The sequence below is a fragment of the Anopheles coluzzii genome, chromosome 3 (assembly GCF_943734685.1).
Source record: "Anopheles coluzzii chromosome 3, AcolN3, whole genome shotgun sequence".
Classification (NCBI taxonomy): Eukaryota; Metazoa; Arthropoda; class Insecta; order Diptera; family Culicidae; genus Anopheles; species Anopheles coluzzii.
Window position 1 is genome coordinate 50,272,249 of NC_064671.1, and position 25,551 is coordinate 50,297,799.

Genomic DNA, 25,551 nt, shown 5'->3' on the forward strand with positions numbered 1-25,551 from the left:
TTTAAATTGAGTGTATATATTCCTTGCCGTTTCATTGTGCAAAAAATGTTATTTTAGAATTAATTTGAATGATTAAAACCGTTGAAAATATGTCAGATTTTGTTGTTTTGTGATTTAAACGATAGTCAGTCGTACACGTATGGGGAACGCATTGTCCATATCGGACTTGAACCCATGACAGGCCCATGCAGTTAAGTCGTGCTAATCGAGCCATGTTCTTGCTTTCTGAAAATAAGGGCTTAAGTAAATACAAATTGGGTTCTATTCAACTTTTATTGAGCACTCTGAGAGTTAAATTCTTCGGACAGTTGAACAACTACGATCAAGGTGTATGGATATTAGGAGGTGAAGTGCTTCAGAGCAAATTGACATTTCACGACTTGACATAACAATACTGGAGGCTCCGGTATTAAAATCGGGGAGGGCTGGAGGGGGGTATAGAAAATTGTATGCGATTTGACATAACAATACTCAATGATGGCGCCCGGCAAACGCGCTAATAATTCACCTCCTCAATAAATACACCTTGACTACGATCATGTACAATTTCTTTTCACCTGCCAAAATAAGATCTGTCAAATGAGTTTTAACGCATAAGTTATATACCGCCTTCCCAACGTAATATTCTCATAATACGTTTCGTAGTCATTAGTGTAATTAAAAATATTCATCCAAATACCCATCCAAACCATATTCAATTACAATTAAACGAAAAAAAGAAAAGATTGTACCGCATTCTGCAAGTGCTGCTGTATGTGCGAAACTGCTCGAATAAAGTAGCCTCGAATAAGATAGTGGGTGAGATGCACTGGTCAACATTTATCGATTTTGAAATGAAATGCATTATTTTCTTGCGTTTTATTTATACGAGGAAAACAAAACTATAACCTCACGTTATTTTCGCACTTGTTGAAAACACCAAAATACGAATACACAAACTCATTGTGCACACATTTGCTACCAAAGAAACATACTGATTAGTCTCTCCCCACCAGAAAGGGGCGGTACTATAGAAAGCTTCTTATTTATATTCCTCTCCGCTTTACCCAACGCAGTGCAACGAAAATTCTATGCTTGCTCCTTTTGACTTATGTACTCGTTCCAGCATTATGTGTCTACATTCGATAGTGTGCGGTCGAGTTTGCTCGTGAATCGAAGAAAAACATCGTAAAACGGTTAATAACTTAGTGTAGTGTGTTTTTGTTTGAACGATTGCAGAAGCAATCTGCTCATTGCTTAATGTGGCAAAATGTGGAATTATTATACAAAGCTAATCAGTGCCGATCGCGTATTTTGATCATCAAATTGATTTGAGTGAAATATTATGAATTAAAATGTTGCCACTTTACAGTTGTTTTACAGTGCAATTGTGTAAATATCGTAAGATTGTCGATTTTAAAGTGCAAATGTTCAACGAAATGAAATATTAGTCTAAAAAAAAAAATGGAATAAAGTGAAAGCTTGTGCTGTGAATTTTGATGAAACATTTCAAGTATACAACTAAAGTCGTTAGTGTTTCCGGCCACTAAACCTTGAGATCCTCAGGAATGAAAATGAGTCAGCTGGGAACAGTTTATGCCACCAAAAGGAGGCGTCGCAATGGCAAAAGGTATGCTACAGGAAATGGAAACTTGACATCTTTGGAAGATAGTCAAGTGTTTAACTTACGTGGGTCGGCATCACGGTGTAGTCGCCGACTCATACGACTTAAAAATATGTCCGTCATTAGTTCTAACCCCGTTTGGACCATGCCTTTCACTACGTCAGACTGATTATCATGCTATGGGTAATCAATAAATCTCTTCTAACTTAACCCATTAGTGTGCTATGTAAAAAACGACTACGTTTGTAGGGTCAAATAAGAAGAAAATAAGTAGTGTTATATTGTCCTGTATCGAAAACTTTATCAACATGCTCCAACAAGAAGAATGTTTCGATTTCTTATTTTGCGCAGGTGCGAGTGAAGAATTGTTATCGTCATGGCGATGATGAACTTCCTACATCTTGCTGATACCAGTGCCTAAGCAAACCATACAATTATTGCCTGTCCGAATGTTTGCCCTATTTTAGGCAACAATTTTGGAAGCTGCAAAATTGACGATCATTTATGCAAATTTCCACTGCAACCGTAATGTCTGCCGGCGTTCTGCAGGGTAGACAGGTATAGATGAAACGATTCCTGGAACAAGAACGGTTGCGTTTTTTGTACACATTTATGCCTGGCTCGGTAATTCTGGCTTCTTAGTAAATCAACGTTACTGCATACCGTGCAGTAGAGTGAACTCTTGAGAAAAAATAAGACGATCTGCATGCTCCTCGTCGAAAAATAAATGACGGTCGCTCTTATTTTTTTTGCTTACTAGTATGATGACCTCAAAAGTGTTATGTTGTTGGTTGTATCTGTACCTACACCCATAGTAAGAGCAGTGGGTTGTATTTTCAACGTAAACATAGCTGACATTACATTAAATAATGTACCGAATCTCACTCTATGTGTTGAGGATAAGGAGAGTGTTTTTCATACAAAACAAAATCCAAAATTTTTCTTAACATACTTTTGATATTTTTGTGATTTAAAAAAAAACGGGGATTTTCTCCAAACGCTTTCCTCTAATCGAACCTTTAAAGAAACCATCTACTAGCGATGTGTCAACTCATTAGGTTGACGGACCAGTTTGCAATATCAGATAGGTGCCAAATTTGATCGATTTTTTGTGAGCTTGTCAATTAAAATAATTGACATTTGTTTTTATACAAATTTTGTTTTAATTGTACATTAATTATTATTATCATTTTTTCCTTAAATCTGTAAAACCAATTTAAAACATATATAAAAAGACCTCGATTACGATGGCTTGAAACCATGCGCTGATAAGCTATTTGAATATAATCAAAAGAATGTTGATATCAACTCACCGTTCTTCAGAAACAATGCAGCGAATTTGAGCGCAGCATGTAAGTTGGAGCGATCGGTCGGAGATCAGGTGCAGAGATGGATGAAATTTTAGGTGTTGCATATGTTTTTTTTTTCGCCAAACAACAAACCAAACCTGGTGTACTAAAGAATCCTAGAGAGAACAAACGGAACATGGAAAAAGAGGAAAACACATCAAGATATATTTGCACAATCCTGTCGAAAACTCACTGTTTACTTTATTTTAACAGTTTCTTTAACTAACTTAACTTCAAACTCTTCAGTAAGATGTTAAAATCATATTAATGTTTGAATTTAATTCTGGAGTAACGTTGTTCGCTGTAGCTTTGGAATCTAACTTGTTTTACATGAACTTTCGTGAGTGTAGAATGTAATTATACGTAATTTTATGGTAGCTTATAATACGAAAGTTATAGTTTGATTATTTTAAGATGATAAAACAGTTGAATAATGAAAATTTAACGTACCGCATGTGCAATTTCAAAATTAATGTTCAAATCGGTATAAATTGACTGATACTAATTGGCTGATTGGCACTGATACCAATGCTGTTCTCTCAAAAACATAATTTTAATTAGTTTTGGCTAGCAGTATGAATTTCCAATAAACAATTAAAGAACGATTATATTAGCTTCTTTTTCTTATTTTGCGCAAAAGCTGTTGTTAGTCTAGGACTCCTATAAGAGTTACTTGATTTTGTATTTGTATTTGATTTTAAGCAATGCAGGGTAGTCAATCCTGTTAATTGTTGACTCGATCCATGCGAGACATGAACCCGTGACGGGCTAGTTGTTTAGTCGTAAGACCTGTCAATTGTATTGCGAGAAGAAGCCAGTTGAAATAAACTAGAACACTTCATTAAAATTAATAAATTCTTTTCAATGTTATCACCCATTGCCGCAATATAGTATTGTATTACAAAATTTGTACAATTGCCGGATTTGGTTTACAGATTTCATTATATTTTAGAATATTATATTATATTATATTTTATTATATTATAATATATTATATTTTAGCATGTATTATATTATGTTATATTATATTTAATTATAATATTTTAAATTGGAAGTTCGTGTTTTATTTTCGGCATTTCTATTCACATGTTAATACTATGTACTAACGATGTTCATTTTATCACTGTATTAGAATCATAAATGTTTTTGAAACGGTATGTTTATGTTGCATCAAACTAAATAGAAAAAAAAGATTTAAGTAAACGATTCATCACATATAATTATCATAAATGGAGTTATCACATAAATTTTCCATCGTTTACGGGTAAGATAAGCATAAAATAAGCAACCAAGGTCCGAGCAAACATGACAACGGTTAACAATTTGGCCTTATCAGGACGTGCTTAACCGAGCCAATAGAGAAAAAGAAGGTTGTTCTTTATAATGCTTTATAATATTGAAATATTTCTTTTTGTCTTTTTTGTGATAATATCGATAATGCAGATAATATATCTGCAGTTTTGGTTTGTTTTCTAACGTCTTCCAGCAAATAGCAAATGTTGTGTACAAACTGAAACACAGTAAGGGTAAAGTTTTCATCTTCTTATCTTCTCAAGTGATATAAGTAATTATACTGGTCGATACAGGCTTTCAGAACTTATACGTACCGCCTAACCGGAACTTGCGATTAAAAGACGGATGCGTATGGGAATCTAATTCGTCCGTCGGATATGTACCGAGTGGTTTATTCAGCTCCCGATAATGTTAGTATTGCTTAAAATAAAACAACACGAAATGGTTAATATTTTAAAAGAAAAGGATCAATTTGCAATATAACAATGTTCCACCAGCTCCCGTTATTGCAACCGTTAGGAAAGAAAAACTTTATTCTCTGTTCGTACAATGCAGGTCAAGTTTGTTGGTGAACTTTGCCAGCTGAACTCCAACGTCAATTACATAGTTCGGCAATATCTTCAAATCTAATGAACACAAAATAAACAGTAAACTGGCTTGCAGCAAAACTTATCTTAAAATGTGTAGCGGGATATGTGTGTATGTGTGTATCTTAGTGTATGTGCTTTATTTGGGGTTAAGACGAAAGCATATTCGCCGTTTTCCTTCCTCGACCTCATTCGAAAAGCCCCTCGAGTGGTACTTCTTTCGTATCGTTGCCCAAGCGATTAATAATAGATGATAAATTACAAGTACACATAAACTATACACATTTCAGTACTGGCCGCTGCACCAAAACTCGTCAAAACAGAGAGAAGCTAGTAGAATGTGAGCGCTGTTTTTTTGCGATGATCGCTTGCCGATATCAGGAAGCCAGCAACTCTTCCAATGTAAGGTGAAGTAAAAATGTTGGTGTCGGCTTTGGCGACGTGTTTGGCACCATACTTTCCTTTCAAACGTACCGAGACAGACAGTTTGACTGCATCTATATAGAATGGATTTAAAAGGATCTTGCGGTCGGATGATATGCTACGATTATACCGAGCGAACGTAAAAAAATTCTTTGACCCTTGCAGTTGTTGCGACTCACTTCTTTCTTCGTGTGCTTCGGTCATTTACTGTGGCCAGTAAGATAGCCCATCTTACGCCCACTCTTTACTTACGCTCAAGGTTGAAAAGATTGCCGTTTTTTTAAAATAAGGAACACTTTACATGTGCAAGGCTCACGATATTTAATGTTTGTTTAGTTAAAGTAGCATCAGGCAAATTGTATATTGAATTATTTGAAAGAAGTTCGTGCTAAGCTGTACGCTTTTTACCTGTTTTGTTCTTGTTTTAAATTACATAAACTAACTGTTTTGATCGATCGTAAAACTATTGCGGAAATATTCTTGTATTGTTCTAGAATTGATTTAAATTCTAATCTGCGGCCTATTTAGACGATTTGTTCTAAACATAAAAAAAACAAGAATTAAATGAATTTTCTTATTTTTCGTTCTCATTTACATATTTGGACATTTGTGTGGTGTATGTGCGAGTTTAAATGTTAAAAAGTAGCATTTAACCGAAGGGATACTAACCCCGCATCGGCTTGTTAAATTGTCCCGGTCTTCTACCGATGAGAACGCCGGTAATGCACCACTTTAAGCATCTCAGTTTGTCAGGCACTTGTTCATTATTGTACGAATAACCTCTAGGGCCTCAATTGATCGATCGATAACCGGTTATGGCCACGTTTGTGTAAGATTTAAGTTGTTTTTTTTTGTTGTTCGTGCTTTTTGTGCCCGTTGCCATGTGTAGAGCAAAAATATTATGATCATGTGTTGTCCTTCTGGCGAAAATACGGTAGGTGTTGGTTTTTGCTCTGGGAAACGTAAACACTAAATTGAAAACTCAATTTATAATATCTCATCGGGTGGATAATGTGCACACCGGTAACAGGTTAATCATGCCTGAATTTACGTAATATTTCACAGTGATATAATATTTTCAATGCAATCAATTCATTTGTGCGCCTAAACCGCTACATGCAGCAAACGGAAAACAGCAAACGAATTCACAAACGAACGAATGAAGGGTCAAACAAGAAAAGCGTGTAGAAAGAGAATGGATGTGTCAATTAATGGTAGGAATTTAAAAAAAATGCACATTGATTTGCTTATTCAAACACTGTCATCGAATTTTGAATGAACCGGTTAGAAACATGTAAATACTAAAATTATAAAGATCTACAAGCCCACTGTTAATATAAAGCATGTTTTAAAATTTAAAACATAAGACAATCATGCAGCTGTATTTAACGCGTCATTTCAGCGACTCATCAATTATTATGACTACTCATATGAGGTTGAAATCCTACCTCGGAATCTTTCTATCGATGTTCCCAGAGGTATGCAGAAGATTTATACATAGGGAGATGTTAAATTTACGCCTATAAGAAATTTTAACATAACTGTCAATTTGCTACTAATTTGACTACCAAATATGTTTTAAAGATCTGCAAGATTTTTTTTTTTTGGACAACTTAAACAGTACGACCACACATGATATACCGGTAGAACGTAATTTGTTAGTATTGCCGCTGTTAAGGTCGACTAATTTGCAATCTAAACATGGCATTAGAACATGCATTACAATTTAGATATGTAGATAGATTTAGATTTAGATATTTAGATCCGCTTCTTGAATTACAAACAATTACAAACAATTTTTTATTTATTAAATTTTGTTATTAAATCAATATTTTACAAAAATCATATAAGAACTTGGGCAGATAAAAAACTTGTAACAAGCAACACGTAATGTCAAAAACACAACCAGAAGTAAAAATTACAAGTACACAAGTTTATATGACATATGACAAATTTTGCGATGTCTTTCGTAAAAAATATCCAAAATCAGATTAATAGATTTATTTTTATAATATTTTTCACGATTTCAGTTCTTATGCTTCAGAATGTCACACAAAATCATCGAAACGATTACATACGGTGAAGCGTTCATAAATGTCTCACAAAAAAACATATGTGTCTCACAAAGAAAGATTACATTTACAGGGTTATTAAAATCTAATGTTTTGATGATAATGTTAGTTTTAACAGATAATCTAATATATGTTTTTTGTTTTTCATTCAGGAGGAATGCCTTCTTAAGAACATTTTAAAGTTGTTGCAACTTTAGAGACTTTGTAATACCTCCAAAAGAAACCTTAAATTTATCTGGCTAAACACACTCATAACAAAACTTTCTAACGACTTGTTAAAATCTTAAGAACTTATTTTTCTTAGGTCTTTTTTTGATCGGTATATCCTTTCCGGTATTTAAGAAGGCTTTTTATTTATTTATATAGTCTAATAATTGCGTCACTTCCGCAGCCTACATACAATGCTTAAACCTAAACCTACGCCTATACTTATCCAGAGCACGAGAAATCACGCTGAACTCGTAGATAGACTAAAGGACAGATCGACAACACTGGAGCAATCATTGATAGTTTTTGTCATACATAGCTATAGTTTTGGATTTTTAGCGCAGAAAAGACGAGAGCGTTGGTCAATAGTTTAAATTTGTGGGGGTCTTAAAATTCTGCTCTGTACGAAAAAATTAACGAAGACAACAAGTATGGAGCATCGATGAGTCCACTCAATAGTTTAAACATTAATGGAAAGGGGGGGGGGGGGGGGGGGGGGTTTAACTACTTTAACTACTTTTGATACTAGCTACTGACACATGTTATAAATAAAATATGAATATTGCAGCAAGGTTTACATGGTTTTGACTTCAACCAAAGACCGCTGGACACTTATGCGATTCGTTATGAGTCAATGCCACCATTGCGGCACACCGTCTGAAAACCAACCCAGTCCCCAGTTACTGGAGTAAGTGTACATTTCGTGGGATCAAAATCCGCGGTCTCACCCTCGGAGTTCGAAAAACTCTGTGAAATTGGACAGGTCATGAGCATTTTATTATTTTCCTTGATATATTATAACTTTGACACTTGTATGATATATACACTTCATACTATTTTTGCACTGCTTTTTTGCAAAAAGTGATCCTCTAATATTTTTACCGTACTCACCGTTGTTCAAAGTTCACATGAAGTGTTAAAACAATTTGTTGCTTAGCTTTAAACCGCTGTAGCTTAACCGGCACCCATTGTACCCCGTTGCAGTGAATACGTCCTGTGGAGCATGTACACAGCTAAAAAGCAGAATCTTCGTCATATTTGAAATCTGTGGAAACACCAACTTACTACAAGACAACGAGAACCGATCGATGGATCCCCACCGATCGCTACATTCGCACATCCTACCGCTTCAACCCCACAACTCCCACAGTCTACTTGGGATTTGATTGTGCGCTTCGGATGTCCAGTTCCCCGGAGCGCCGCATCGATATGTTGTGCTAGTAATATTTTTTCCCGCTTGTTCCGTTCAATTCTACCGCGAATAATTTGTTAAGCGATAGAAGGGAAGAGAGTGTTATGGGGCAGACGCGTGCAATGCGCCCAGGGTCTGTGCCGTGCGTTTGGTTGTTGGTAAAAATTTTAATATTTGCCTTTTAGGATACCTCACACGCCGGGGAGCTAGAAGCCACAAAAAATGCATATATATATATATATATTGGATCTCGCGTGTACCCATGACAAGTCAAATTTTATGCTCTCTGCCTCGATTCAAGTTTCTCTTAACGCGGCTAGCATGAAGCGATGACCCAGGCTGGAGAGAGGTATTGCAAAAGCCCAATTTCTGTTGCAAGTTTTACTACTGGAATAAAATGTTACTAAACACAAACTCGTTTATCATGAACGCCGGGATACCACGGGGCACAACGCAGCAAAAGGGATGTTGTTGTTTGTTTAATTCTCTGCTTTCTTCCCGCCCCAGGCGCTTGGTAGGTTGCCGCAGAGAGTGTGTGCTTCTGGGACGCGCCGAATTCCGTGCATTTTTTTTTTGTGTGTTGTTCAGCACCTCCCAAAACGGCAAATGCAGAGTTTTCTGCAGCCTCAGCGCATCATCAACGCCGTGTACGCCGGTTTGATTGTGGAATCCTAGGTAGTGGATTCATTATAATTTGTTTATTTGTTCTTGGTGCCATTGTACGGGCTGTTGCAGCTACCTTTTCGTCCTTTCGTCCGCAGCAACAGCGGTTGATTGTTTCGTTAACATAAATTAAACTACTACTGTGCAGACACTGGCTGAAGCGCCTCACGCCGAGCGACGGAATGTGGCATTAGTTAGCGAAGCTCGTAGAGTATTTGTTTTGTTGTTGCTTTCATTTGTTTAGCAATACATTCATTCGTTTTCTGGATTTACATGTATAGAAATTCAATATCGATTGCGTATCGTTTTACTGCTCAACGTAATGAAGCAGTGCTAGGAACTGTTTTGCACTTACAGAAATGCTATACGATGAACAATACAAACTTATTTTACTCAACTCAACGCTGTTTAATTGAGAAGGTCTTATTGCACACGAATTGAGTGTAGCAGATTATGATAATATTTGCTCCTTTATTATAAATTCAACGGATCGTATAATTAATTTATTCCGAAACTTTACTTAACTTCTTTATTTCTATACATTTCGCACCGGCTGGGAAGGTTACTCTGGGATCTGTTCAACATATTGCTTGCCGGTACCGACTGAAGGAGATATTTCCCCCGCTAACAATGGCAAACGCAAGCGCACGTGATGCACGCGATCATATTAAACGGAAAGAACGCTGTGAGCGTGTGTATGATTCAGGACAGGGCCGTGGCATAATGCTGCAAATTTTCAGCAGCAGCGGCCAGGCAGCTTTTCACATTGTCTAGACAATAGTGCTCGTAAGAAGAATCATTGCTCAAGCATTGCACAGTAGACAGTAGAAGTTATGTGGAATAGAACCTCAGAATCGGACGTTAGATTGGAAAGCTTCGTAGCAACATTTTAAAGGTGAGGCGTTTGTAGCTATGGTTACGAGCACACTTGCTCCCATCATTCATCTTCATTTGTTTGCTACATTATTGATCATTTACTACAATTGCACTGTTTGGTAAGGCCTGTACGCTAAACTACCTTATTAAATAATTACAAACAAGATCGGTTTCTCTACTCTGCTGTATGTTTCGATATTGCTATTTTAATATTTAATCACATGTAAAGCTGTGTAGTTTCTCTTCTTTTCATTGGTTAACACGTGGATAAAAAGTATGTGCATGATGGTAATAAGCGCCTAGATATTCCATATTTGTCTAAAAATTACCAATACTAGAGAGATGATCTATTAAGAATAATCATTCTGCCCTACGTAAAAGCAAAATTAGGAAACATATACTGAATAGGTAAAGTGTTTTTTCTTAATTTTTTAATTTCCCCAAAATATGCAAGCAAATTTTATACCTTTTTAGAATCAGGTATTAAATAATGTACGACAATTTTGGATTCACAAACATACATTAGAACTTCGTTGTATTTTGTTACATTAGTTTATTTGCTAGCAAGCATCACGCCGTTAAATATTTACAAAACATAATGAAACATATTGGACTGGTTGATTGAATTTAGCTGCTTTTGTCAGTGACGAATGAAAACAACTACTTAAACCTATATACAACCTTTCTGAGCAGTAGATATTTGAGAATTCCTTAGGGACTAACGAGGAAACGTATGCCGTTAATTTCTAATGCTTCCTTTTTAAATCGAAGTCACGTGATTCAAATAATCGACGCAAGGTGAATCAATACCAGCAGGAAACCGGAAGGGTCGTTTTGCGTCATTGCATTCTCATTGACCATTGTATAGATGTTATATCATCCCTAACCGCAAGGTCGGTGCGACGTCCTCAAACGTGTATCAAAACATAGATAATCGGTATCATTTTCCGCTCATTGATAGTTGTTGCAGTCATTCAATTGTGTCTATATATGTTTGTGCCGTTTTGGCAAGAGATACGTTCCAATTGTGATCGCATCCCTTCCTCTGATACGATTTAGCTCTGTATCAAATGATCAGTGGTATCGACATCCGTCAAGGATGTAGCATGTTGTAGTGTTTCCTTCTGTTTGTAGAGTATAGGAAAGTTTTCGCCTCTCATAGCATTTGTCAAATGGACCGTGCGTACGTTGGTTACCTGTACCATTGGTACCAAATTTCCCACTTTTCACTGAGATAGCTGATTAGTTGGTTGGGGGAGTTAGTTCACCCGTCGCCCCGTAAACCACAAAGCAAAACAAAACAAAAAGGGCACAAAATACGATAAAGGACCAACTATACCACTCTACAGCGAGTTACTTTCAATGTGAATCAAGCTGGATCAGAAACATATGCTTCCTGCCGTTTCGAGCGTCGAGAGCTAGTAGCATTCTAGCAACAGTGTAAAACGCCCTCGCTTGGTCGAACGCGTGACGTGCGGCAAAGGCACTGCGTCAGGCGGCCAGTGTAAGTTATTAAAAACGCGCGTGACTCATAACCTTTGTTTTCTGTTTTTCTCGTTTTCGGGATCGGTTGTTTCCATTTACGGGTTTTGGGGTAGGTGGGACACCCATCGTCCACCGTGCCGTGCCGCACTGTCTGTTTTCGCTGTCCCTCGGTAAAAGCGAAAATGGTGTGGCACTATCGCTGAAGAGAGTGTCAGTGGAAGGGAGCGTACAGGGCGCCGCGTGTATCATGGACCATAAACAAAGCGGAACAGAGAAAAGAACAAAACAAAAACGAAGGATAGGGTACAAAGCCGAGCCCATATCCTTTGCCGGTGAACTTACGGCCCCCGATGTTTTCGTTGTTTTCCCTAATCATGGTTTCATAGCAATAAAAATACACGCAAATAGTGCAATATCCTTTTCGGAACACCTTTCCCGCCAGCCTCATTGTCCGCTGCTCCGAGCACCAAATCTAAATGGATATTAGATCTATGGCGTAGGATAACGAGCAAAAGGATGCACACGGTACCGCAGCAAGAGGCAGAATAAAGAGTGGCAGAGGCCAGCAGTCGTGCTAGGTAGCAGGAATCGTTCCAAACGACAGGTAAATCTACAGCGGGACTAACAGCTCGTACTGGTGCAGGTCACTCACCTTGTCGACCTTGCATCCTAGCGGATGCGGTGGTAGAGAAGCAGAATGGCAGGAAATAAATTAAGTAAACGCAAGTCCGCGTGCTTAACGGAACTTCAAAAGATCCCCTTGGGTTTCTGTTCCATTTGAATGAACTCGATGGTTCGCTGGAGCGTAGGGAAAAATAACCTCATTACCAAAATGGTACCACCAGCTGACTATGGTTGGTCAAGAACGATCTGCAAAAGTGTCCACGGTCCGGAATAGCCCTTCGCTCAGTAACGATCTATCAACCAACTCACCGTTTTTTGAAACCAACAAGCAATCCTGGAAACATATCAAACGAAAGCATAAACACGCTTAAGATGATCGTGTTAGAACAGATCCATGATCGTGAACTATCATGTGGTTGATTTGTCGGATTTTCTCAGCAACTTCGACCCTCGGAATTGGGGATCCTCGTTCTGAAGGTTGGCAGGAATAGGCGGGAAGAGTGAAACATGTGTTATTAATTGATTTTTCACAGACATAAATATGCTGCCTTCAAAAGGATATCATATTTTCATCGATGAACATCCGAGCCGTACACATTCAGCTACGCAGAACACGTAGTAACGCAAGCGCTTGCCATTTATTTTGTGCTCTTCTGTGTTTATTCCCCCCTCCCTCTCCCCCGGCCATCTTGAGTTGTTATTGAGATCCGGCGCGACTAATTATTCGCTGTTGTGTGATAATCGGCCATTAGAATGCAGTTCGTGATTCGTGAAAGTTATTTATTGATGTATTGATTAGCACCCGACCTGTGTTGGAATCAAATATCCTCAACGATCTGTTTTTAGTTTACGAGTGGTATTGGCAGTATTTAGCGGAGTGGATGACATGTTTCATGGCTCATTACCGTGGTTTATTAGCGTGTTCACGGATGGAAAATTGATATCGTCTTCATTCATTGACATTTTCGTTAAACATGTGCCGCGGCAGACCATCAGTAACTGAAATTGAACTGCACATAAAATGTGACCTTTGAATGACCACTTATTCAATGGGGACGGCGTCAATGGGGATGACCTCTTACATGAACTATGTGCCATCATTCTGCTAAGCTAAATCATTTGCTTCTTAATTATAACTGACCGTATGCTATGCAATGTGCAGTGGCAATGGCATACGAAACAGCGCTGTCTGGAGTAAAAACAGACATTCGATCGAAGGTGAAAGCAAACGATCAGTCACATTTCGTCCATGTGCCAAAGGAACCGATCAACACACGAACGCATCCACGATACCATTTGCAATAACATGCAGCGGTCCGTGTTCCGGGTGGAAGCTCTTTACGATCGAATGGTGCATTCGCAGAATGCTACAGATAGCAGCTGGGTGAGGTGCCGTTTCACTGTTAATAATTATCTTTTCGAGCATTTATTGTATATAAGACTACGGGCTTGCTACCTGGTAAGCTGTTTTCCAGCGAACCAACCAACGAACTTTGGGATGTTTCATTTCATTGAACATTTGGTAGAGCGACAGACTGCTGTGCCCTTGAATTGCAGACATTTGTCTGGTCGAGCGTCTAAAGCGCAAAAAACATATGCCATTGTTGCAGTTATGCATGCGGGGGGATGATTCCTAAAAAAAAGGAAATTAAACTAAATGGAGTACGAAACTGAAATAGCTATAATCTAATAATGATTATTAAGACTAATGGAAGGTTAACGAAACAATTTAACGTTAACTCTTTTCATCTACCCAGTATTGTTATTTTACCTATAGCCAAGGCTTTACGGTTGATATAGAACTATTTAAAAATAATTTGCTTGACAAACAGAGCAGTTTTATTCAAAAAAGGAAATATCCACATACTGGTCGATGTTATGATGTTGCACCATTACGTAGCTTTTGCCATTTTTCACCTGTCCAGTGTGTTCAGTGTACGAATATAAGTTCTAATGAAGAGTGCAGGTGTCTGGGACGTTGATCAACATGTTCAGCAAGGTGTGAGTGTTTAATACGCGTCTGTGTACATGCGAAAGAACGATGGTTATGAAAGCCAATACACATCTCGAAGGATAATGATAGTGTATCTCGCTCTTCAGGCTGGTGAATGTTATCAAACTCAATCGAGGGAAAGGGCCGCAGTTTGTGCCGTTTGTCCTATTGCAGCTTCAGTTTCAACAATGAAAGCTGCAGCTGATACACTTGTATGTGCACTTCACTCATTTATGAATAAAACATTTCACCCCATTTAACCACACGAGCATAACGAATGTGCTTAAAGTAAATTAAATATGTGCTGAATGTTTTTCCCCCGCAAGCCTCCCCGTTTCATCCTGCTTTATTGGCATTCATATAGAGTTTTATACACTAACACGAGGCTTGGGACCGACTAGATGCCGTGCGTTGAAAGTATGGTATGGACATTTTATCATAAAACTACGACCACAAAGCCTTTAGCCGCTGTGGAGGGTATGCTGCACTAATGATTTTATAGATAATTGCTTATGGTTTGCGTTCGCCGGCTTCATTATGAGATTGTATCACATTGCTGGCAGGTAATTGTTTGCAATAGCAACTCAATGAGCAACGACCGTTGCAGGCGTTTTAGTGAATATATTTCGATTGGAAGCTTATTTCCACTTCCATATCACGTAGTTATTGCCGTGGCTCGATCGGCTTCTACAAAGTTGGATCGTATCGATTCTCATCCAGACCATCTTCCATCGCCGTTTCTATCTGTATAATCATAAGAAGCCGGTTTAGATAGGCATAATCGCACTCAAAGGAGAAGCAATGACGAAGATTTTTTTCTCCAGTATTAATACAGAAATACCATCCTGTCAGGGCGACGTGTAATGTAGCACCTTTACAATTGGCAAATCCACCGTCGGGGGAGTAGCTTAATGTGAAACTATTGTGTCCATATCCCTCATTTGTCCTATGAAACAAAAATCTGTTGGCGTATATCTTATCGGCCGGTGCAACGACTGGTTAATGCATTAATTTTTGCACCCGTTCTGAATGCATTGGAAGCGATTTGACCTTAACAAAGTGCTATCTTGTTTGGGAATTGAGTGAGAATTTGTGGAATTTCGATTGATCTGTCACCATTTAAAATATTTGCTCCACGGCCAGGCTCGTGCATATGTTTGCATACATAAACACATGCGACGCTTAATCAAACGGCCTTAAAAGAGACCTATGCCAGCCCTTTTTGGCAATTAAATTTAAATAAACCGTTCCCCACGATCTTTGGCTGATGCTGCTGTGTGCTGTGTGCTGCTACCGCGTTGGATGCTGTTTGGCTTATGATTAATTCAACACCTCCACCTGGAGAATGCTAACCGAATCGTCGTAGTTGTCGTCGTCATCCAGTCTTCTGAATTACACACGATGGTGGTGGCAAGCATGTGGTCCGCACGCTCGGAAGGCGTTCGAAGGAAGTTGATTTAATTTTTAGTTGCTACCACATTCTACCACTGTTCGTTGTTTTACGAATGGCGAGTTCGATTGCTACCCGATAACATCCCACTTCCCGCTTGCGAATGTGCAGGGAGCATAGATGGTATATGTGTTTGTGTGTGTATGTCTGCAAGGTGACACGGATGCAGGCATGCTCCTTGTGACTCTTTATTTAGCAGACCTATCGCGAGATTACGCGAGAAGTAAAGAATGGGACTGCAAGTTTGTTTTGCCATTAGTCTTAATAAAAGGTGAAGATTTCTTGTATTTGATTCTGTTGAGAGCTACCTTTACACCCTCTCTTTATTTGCCATCGCTGCGGACTTGCCTCACAATGAGCAACAGCGTTGGTCACAATACAATTTGGTTTTACCAAGTGTACAATAGACAAGGAATAAATCGGGTTTGAAGCGAATAAAACCTCAAGGTTTTATTGCGTGAACAGTCAGTCATTGAATTCAATCAATCTAAATATTGTAAGTAAACTAATCAGAACCCTTGGGAGGTTTTAACAAAAAAACGCTTAAACCAAATAACTTACGATGGACATCTCGATGGCTTGCTTTACCGATCACACAACAATTCTGACGCATTGTTAAAGCGCACAGTGCACACTGTGCAATCATCCATGACTTTCGACGGTTTTTGCATCTACACGAATGTCGCAAAAACCTTAGCGAGTGCTTTTTTTGAGTTGATAATTACTCTCATACATCTGTTCTACACGAGGTGACACACATGGTTTTACCACCATCGCATAAAAACACCTTTCTGAGCCTGTCGTACAATGGCCAGGATATTTGTGAAATGGAAAAACAACTAACAAAAAGAAAAAGAACTAAACGAACGAAAACCCATTCGCTCACACGTGAGGCAGATTTAACACCTTCACTCTGCGGATGGTAAGATTTTGTCTTCATATCGGGTATGGTAAATCCAAGAGCACTCCAATACGTATTTGTGAATTCACACTCTACACAGCACATCTTCTGTCGGTCTAATTGTGCAGAAAATGTTTTCGTTTTGTCACCATTGGAAATAATTATGCTCAAACGTGTGTGTGTGTGTTTTTTTTTATCATTCGCTTTATTCACAGTATCAAGACTACACCAAAAGAGGGCATCACGAAAAGCAATCCTTCCAAAAGACACCGGGAGCGGCTAAACGCAGAGCTAGATCTTTTGGCTTCGTTACTTCCATTTGAGCAAAACATATTGAGTAAGCTGGACAGATTAAGCATTCTTCGGCTGTCGGTGAGCTATTTGAGGATTAAAAGCTATTTTCAAGGTAAGTACAGTTGGTATAATACAAAATAACATAATTATCCTTCAAATTGTAAGGTATGCTTAGTTACAGAGGGTTAAAAAGGTTTGATCATGCTATAAGAAATGATTGATTGAAGCTTGTATTTCTTTAACCTTCACTTTGTATTGCATGATCAATTGGAGGATGATTGCGAAAAATAACAATAAAAGAACCTAAATAAGGGATATCGTATAGGACTAATCCTTTAAAAGATGAAACGAAATAAGGTTAGTTATAGATAGAGTCTACTACGATAGAGAATCCTGGATTAGAGGAATGCATTAAAGAGTGATTAATCCAATACTATCGAGAAAGAGACTCATAAATATTAAATCATGATGAGAAAAAACGTTTATTTCATCCTTACAATCTCTCTGTTTTTTTCATTTGTGCAGCTCATATTTTAGGACATGGCAGCTTATTTCCAACTACTTATGCTTAATATCAAAGATGAAATGTAATAAACTCATCAACACCAATTTATAAAAAATAGCTTATTAGTTGCTTACATGAAATTTTATATTTTTGCAACTGTATGAATGAAATATCATTTACCACCAGAAAATAAAACAAACTAAAATCAGTGTTTTATTCTTTTAAACGTTTTTTTTACGATTGTAAAACACGGGTGTACATTTTCGAAATGAGTGAAAATTGTCGGGAAAATAATAAAAGTGAGTCTCGTACCTTAGTCATTGCTCAAAGTTTATCTTACTTTAGTCATTGTTCTAAGTATTTGCAATTTATATTTGATTAAATTAACCAAAAAGAAATACCATTAGCGAATATAACCTTTTAGTACGGAACTACTTGAAAGGAAAATCGCTACAAGCTTGATGTTGTTTTTTTCTAACCATCATCTATTTTTTATCAAACCATCGAAACTTTGAAGATCTTTGATACTGCCGTTGCCGCTAAATTGTTGCTCTAACTCACCTATTTTTGTCTTTAAGGTACCTGTTTTGAACAGCGTGTCACAATTTTTGACTCTAAGGCATCAATTATAGACTGTAAATAAACGCTTTAATTATAAAATTTAACTTAATTTCTGAAACTATGTGTTAAAAAATTAATTTAAGTTAAGCAGTCAACAATATCATTGACAGTATTTACAATATCAACAATTTTATGTCAATTTTGGAAGTTTAAATGAAGTGAAAAAAGTGGCATGTATTTCCAGGTGTAAACAATGGCTTAAGAATTTTTTTTTGTAAACAATCAAACTACACACTTTTTGTAGTATTATTGTGATTACCAGTTATTATGTTATAAAACTGCTAAAAATACCTTGTAAATTAATCATGATTCATACAATAGTAGTAACATTTTTTACTTAGGGACATAAATGGGTGCGTTACAGTAAAAAATTACGCCTTAGAGGCAAACATTTATACATAGATAGTGAGGGACCTCAGTCTTCGTTTGCCTAGCTTCCCTAGGCATTATTTATGTTTTTTTCCGGCATTAGAACGAGTCGATATGGACCAATTGTAATATTTCATAACTTCATGGTTGGCCATTGTATATCTTTTTGGTTCTTGATCTGATTATAAGGAATATTTTGTCTCAATGTCACTCTTGTATTTAAAATAATACAGCTATTTCAATTTTTATATAATCATTCAGAAAACTTTTGTCTACAATTCATATGAACAATAATAGGGTGATCATTTGAATGCTTATAATATACATAAGATACCTTCCGAAACTCCAATATTTATTTACAGCAATACAACGGTATTAAATATGTTTCATTTGTTCATTATTTCATTTGCTACTTACAGTGGTGATGCACAAAGAAAAGGGTGAAAATGGATTGATGCCACACTCCGTTTCAGAGGAAAGCTATCGGGCCCGAGATTTTACTTCCTATGATCATAGCTTTATAGTGGACAGCGACATGTTTTTGCAGGTATAGTAAAATAATAGTAATTAAGTTTGTTGTTACTCTATCACTTTAATACGACAAGTTCATGTGGGAAAGCTCTCCTATTGAACGTTGTTGAAATAATCCGATTCGAAATGTGAGCTATATTGAGACTTAAGGTTTTAATATATTCCAACGTATTTCAAAACAACTGTTTTGGCAATGTTAAAGTTCACAACAGCAAACAAAATCAATGATTTGACCTTGCCTTAATGTTAAAAATTGTGTTTATTTCACGTGTTGGGAAAGCAGCTATATCTCAAGTCCGGTTAGCTTCAACTGAATCTTCCAACAGCCAACTGAGAAACTGACCATCATAATTATGATAGCAGCGAAAAGTTGCGACGGATCACCAACCGAACCATCCAACAGAGTATCGCTTCCGGCGGGACGAGTTAGGTCCCAATACTGTAATTAAAGAAATATCAGCTCATGAAAGGGAAAGGGGAAGAAACATGTGAGACAACGTGCTGATGTCTCAGTATAATGCTTTACAGTATCTTTTCTACTTCTGAGTAATCGTTATTTAATAGCACACCTGATTGAAAACGCGTTTCTCTGCCGATGCGTTAACAGCCGATCGCGTTGAAGCTTCTTCACTTGTACAATTCTGCGATTTCGTGTGAACTAGTCACTCTGATGAACTCGTGGTATGAATGATAGAGCTTTTCTGGTAGCACTAAACTTGTTGGACATACAAAAAGTTTCATACTTTTGGGCACTGTTTAAAATGTAAAAAAAACCCTGCTGCAAGATAGGTTTTTTGAGTGTTTTCGTACTGTATTTACATTGATTTTTCAAACTTCTAACACCTAGTTGTTCACATTACCATTACAGCTGATTTGCAAATAGACGGACGACAATGATCAACGATGCATGAAAACTATAAATGATCACAACCAAGCGTTTGTTTTTTTTTACTTTTTCAGGCACTTAATGGTTTCATTATGATTCTCACCTGTGAGGGAGAAGTATTCTTTGCAACTCACACCATAGAAAGCTACCTAGGATTTCATCAGGTAAAAATACTTAAAATAATTTTGTTACAGTAAACTTAATAACTGTAAATTATTACTAAGATATAAAATAACTTATTAAATAATAAGATATTATACAATAATATGAAGTGATCACTGAGCTGATGATGCAAAGGATGTATTTTGAAGAAAAGGTCAGATCAGATCAAATCAGATCCTTGAAAAGATGTAAGATCAATCAAGATGGAGTTAACGGGCTTGCTCATCTATACTTATTGGTAACTTAATCGTTAAATTTATCGTGTTCTTTTGAAACTCTAAAGTTATAATAAAACATAAAAAGTAACCCACCCCTTCCACTCATATGTAAGTGTGCAAATTTAACATTCTTGTTTACTCTTTACTTCCCATGCAGTCCGATATCATCCATCAATCCGTATACGAGCTGGTACATTCTGAAGACCGTGAAGAGCTGCAGAAACAACTGTTGTGGAACTCCTTCCTGCCGGCTGATCTATCCGGTATTCAGCTGTCCGAAGCTTTAGTGCCTGAAAAGGATAAGCTTTTAGAGCGAAGCTTTACCGTTCGATTTCGCTGTTTGTTAGACAATACTTCCGGCTTTCTGGTATGTTTTTTTGTTCCACTTTTTATCACTTGTACCACACTGTCTGGTTGCGGTACGAATTTTTAAAACGCTTAAACATTTAATTCTGACAGCGCTTGGATATACGTGGCCGGGTGAAGATACTACATGGACAAAATAAAAAGAATGAAGAGCCTCCACTTGCTCTGTTTGCATTTTGTACACCATTTGGGCCTCCCAGCTTATTAGAGATTCCACCGAAAGAGAATATGTTTAAGTCCAAGCATAAGCTAGACTTTTCGCTTGTTTCTATGGATCACAAGTATGTATTAACAAACTGATTAAGTGGAAGAAAACATGTGATATATGACCGTTTGTTTTGTTTTGATTTCATTTATAGAGGGAAAAATACTCTGGGATATTCCGATTCCGAGCTGGCAAACATGGGAGGATACGATTTGGTGCACTACGATGACTTAGCTTACGTGGCAAGCGCTCATCAGGAACGTGAGTATGAAACGATCAATCGACAAGAGCTCGCATTACACTTTAAAATCTTTTTCCATTTGGGTTATTTCAGTTCTAAAAACGGGAGCCTCGGGAATGATCGCCTATCGGTATCAGAAGAAGGATGGTGCATGGCAATGGCTGCAAACAAGCTCTAGGCTGGTGTATAAAAATTCCAAGCCTGATTTTGTCATCTGTACCCATCGTCAGCTGATGGAGGAAGAAGGGCGGGATTTACTCGGCAAACGCACGATGGATTTTAAAGTATGTGCAATACAGAATAGGATTTAGATATTTAAGGCAAAATATACACTCTACTACGTATTTATTTGTTAAACTCCATGACAGGTTAGCTATTTGGATGCTGGCATCTCTTCGACCTATTTCGAGTCGGAACAGTTGAGTATAGTAAGCTCAAATAATAGCAGCGCGCCCAGTTCGCCGACCACATCTCAGCAACGTGCCAATCGGCGTTATAAAACACAGCTGCGCGATTTTCTCTCCACCTGTCGCCACAAGCGCAAGCTACCGAACCAATGTGCTGCCGAACAGGTAGGAAGAAAGCTACATACTTTTGCTTTTGCCCAATATTGCTACGTTTACTGTATTTCAATTGAGCTCTTAACGTCGAGAGAGTTTGAGAATTACCATTATTGATGCGAATGTTTGATAATTCCTGCAGAATGGATAAGAGATAGAAAGATTTTTTTTTTGATGAAGTGAAGTAGCCAATAATAAGCTAATACTCCCGTTTGATTGTTTTGTGTGCAGGTTTCGCCTAGTGTGTCCGTAGTGGATTACATTCCTGGTGGACCGCCAGGTACGGCGGCCGCGGCAGCCGCTGTGGCTGCAGCTGCCTATTCCAACAGCATTAATAGTGTGTATTCGCCTGCAGCACACTTTCCCGGTACTGCGCCAGACAACGTGTATATGACCGGGCCGGTTCACTCGTCGAATTTTTACCCGATGCCCGATAATCTTTTCCACCAGTATCGGCTGCAAGGTGTAAGTGGCTACTATCCCGAGTATCATACCAGCACTAGTGCATCCACCTTTGTTCCTACTAACGGGCTTATTCCGTACGACAGTTATGGAATCACTAAAGAGGACACCATGCGATGGCATGAGGGGACAAAGAGCTACGGTCCACCCGGCGAGTCAGGCCAATCGCACCCGGCCAGTGCCGAATCGTCGCAACAACCGGATGCACCTAGTGGATGTGCCACAAGCGAAGCACCATATCTGGTTAGTGGCTTTGCTGCAGCTGCAGTCAGTACCGATCCTCGATCCCCTCATGTTCCCAAAGGCTCGTGCCACCAGACTGTTAAAAGTGTTTCCCCACACTCATCCGAGGAGCTGGTCGATCCTTGCTGTACGGTAGATGGTAACGCCACACCGACCAAAGATTCAATCGATCGTCACGCACACCATGGCAGCCAGGCGCATCATGGGCCGCACAGCACACAACACCACCATCCCGGTACCCATCATCAAGCCTCCCACCATAATGCTCACCACCACCATCACCAACATCACCAAGCTGTGCAACATCATCAGGATATTCAGCAGCTGCATCCGCACACGCATCCTCATTCGCATCCCACTCATCGCCATCGGAACGGTGATGGGACGGAGGAACACAAATTGGGCGGCGTAAAATCACCGGCCGCTTCCTCGTCGCCTATCCGCCACAACGAGCCGCAGCGCCAGACCGTTCTGATGTGGGGTACGTCTTACAATAATAATTCCATCAGTGGCAACGATGATCCTCACGTTGCCAGTGGCAATGGATCGCCGTCCTACGATTATATTGACTCTGCGGGTAACTTTAATATGGTCAACCTGTCAAAATCCGGCTCCATCGGTGCCTCTATAAGTAGTAGTGAATTGAATAATACTAGTAGTTCTATCAATGCGAGCTCCGCTACATCCACTAACGCTAATCCCAACCAAACACATTCGGTTCCTTGCGAGCCACCGCCACAATCGTCTGGTGAACCGATCCTGGAGCCAGCAATCGACAACGTTTCGCGCACGATCGCAAAACCTATCACATCGCACGTTGCGCTTAATAAATCGAAGCAACTGCAACCCTCCGATTCCAGCGGTGGTAACAACAACACTTACAGTGGCAAACACCAGCCAAAAGCCTATGCTAACCATTCTGCTAACCAACCTCCAACAACACCACACTCAGTACCGCCTCAGCAACAGCCTGAGCCGCTGGTCGATGGAACGACTGTCGTTCCAATGGACCCAACCAATAACAACAACATGACTACTTCTTCCGTCGATACTAAATGGTACTGCACCGATGATGCATAACACACTCACAGATATGCTGTAGTTCGTAGTACTAATCGTATCGTTTTGCCACTAATAATGCATGCAGCCCATCCAACTAACCATACTGGCGTTGCTTCCTCGAGATGCGTTTAGTTTAGATCTAGAAAGGCAAACACTGAGCACTATGAGCTCCAAAATGAAATCCTATCCCAAAATAAAACAGTCAACTCAGTTGCAGCGATGGAGAAACATGCTAACCCTAATAAGCTTTTAAAGGTACGAGTCATACTGTAGTTTGTAGTTAAAAAGGCGTAGTTAAGGTTCACTGCAGTTTACACAATACATTTCATAAAAATAACATTGACTGTCTAATACACAATTACACAATGAATCCATAAGGGAGCTTTCAAATGAATTGGCACAGTTGTCCCGTGTACATATTTTTTAACTTTTGAGTTGAAGTATTGTTGTGGGTCGGTATACTGTTAGTATTTGAAGTATTGTTGTACTCCTGTTCGAGCTCAGTGCTGAACCAACCACGAAAGGTCCTAAGTAAACAGAATTGATAGTATTAATTCGTCTTCAGTATGAATGCGGCAGCTCTTAATTGAGAAGCATACATTTTATATAAATCGGTACCTTCATCATACTTACACGATACCTTCCGTATAATCCATATAACACCAATATCTTTCCCTAGAATATGTTTTGGTGTCCTTACTTAACGCTTTTTGAACCTTTCTAATAAATAGACGTTGGAACTCTTCATTCTTAATTAATTTTAACCATCGTTCCGTTTATATGGATCTCCCAATTTGGCTGTTAAATAATAAACAGCATAAAAAGGGCATACCACTTATAACATCTTAAAAACACATATAGTACTTTAAAATCGAAAGAAACTTGAACCATTTTAAAAATCTGAATCGTTTAAGACATATATTCTTGTATATCATGGATTATAGAAACAAACAAGTAGAAAACATATTAGTAACAATATATGCAGCTATTGTTATATCGTGGTTTGCGTTGTCTGTTAACTATCATTCATCAAGTACTGTGAATTATTTAAATAAAGTAACATTGCGTTTTTGACCGTTAAGTAATTTATCTTCTATTTGTAGGTGATGCTCGACACAAGCGATACACTGAACGGACTGAATTATTCGATGTTACCAAACGCGATCGACCAAAATTGCATTGCTGATCTTCGCCGCGATACAGCTTGGAGCACTGGTATGGATATTATGCTGATCAGACGCTCTAATTACACCTTGATCCAGCAAGATTGGACATAACATTCGTTCTACGCACACAATCTACACGAACTACATAAACAGTACTATCAATAATAGATAATTGAGTGTGCAGGGATCTACATATCAGGTTTCCAGAAACGAAAAAGCACCTGGTAATAACTGTTTTTCGTGACATTATGGAAGATGGCAATGGTTTCATTGGATGCAACACGCTTATTATAATGACCTCCTGCAGCTGATATTTTTACTATGTTAGTCTTTCAGCAAACGTGTGAATATTCCCACTACCAAGAGCATTTGTGAACAGCTGATACTTGAAACACCTGTTAAAAATATAATAAAATGTCTCTTAAGATTGAGACACCTTGACTACTAGCTAGAAGAGTAGATCAGTAATATAATAAATAAATATTAACTATAAAGTTTATTTAGTCTGCGGTATCAATATTCAACTAGCTCGTTGTGATCAAACGTAACTATTTATAATTAATCACTATTGTTCACATTGAAATCTTATGTAAACATTGAAACAATTATTTAAAATAAAGCTATTTCCTGTGCTTCAAATCAAACAAACTATTTATTAATTAGTTCAAAGGAAGAGCTTGAGAACTGATCGAGCTGATGGTTTGCACCTACGTTATTTTTTTTTCTAAATCGTGCACCTGTTAAAGAAATACTCTCCTATCCTGAACTAAGATTTGTCAAAATTATTAATAATTTGCCATGAATTACCTGGTGCTTCTCCTTCTTTTACTTCTTCTTTTGAATGTAACAACCTACGCGTTCTGGTCGGCCTATAAGGCTTCCGAAACTTATTTTGTAACTCGCTCCCGGATATTCATTCCTTGTTATGGAGGACAATCCGGT

The 25,551-nt window shown here is 38.2% G+C and overlaps 1 protein-coding gene across 4 annotated transcripts; it reads left to right on the forward strand.

Moving 5' to 3' along the window:
• The first annotated feature begins 1,074 nt into the window (after nt 1-1,074).
• Nucleotides 1,075-25,260, forward strand: LOC120954642 (aryl hydrocarbon receptor). 4 transcript variants are annotated; one of them, XR_005751712.2, is made up of 12 exons: nt 1,075-1,175; nt 1,352-1,609; nt 16,934-17,124; nt 18,927-19,054; nt 19,999-20,088; nt 20,462-20,671; nt 20,764-20,951; nt 21,030-21,136; nt 21,210-21,400; nt 21,485-21,688; nt 21,908-23,698; nt 24,547-24,659. XR_005751712.2 is itself a non-coding variant. In XM_040374740.2 (11 exons), exons 1-11 carry the CDS (start codon nt 1,548-1,550, stop codon nt 24,548-24,550), a joined length of 2,907 nt encoding a protein of 968 aa, XP_040230674.2. In that variant the 5' UTR covers nt 1,087-1,547; the 3' UTR covers nt 24,551-24,653. The 4 variants fall into 4 exon arrangements, 2 of the variants coding, with proteins under 2 accessions (XP_040230674.2, XP_040230675.1); XM_040374740.2 differs by having other exon boundaries at nt 1,087-1,609; nt 21,908-23,439; nt 24,547-24,653; XR_005751711.2 differs by having other exon boundaries at nt 1,088-1,609.
• The last annotated feature ends 291 nt before the right edge of the window (nt 25,261-25,551 follow it).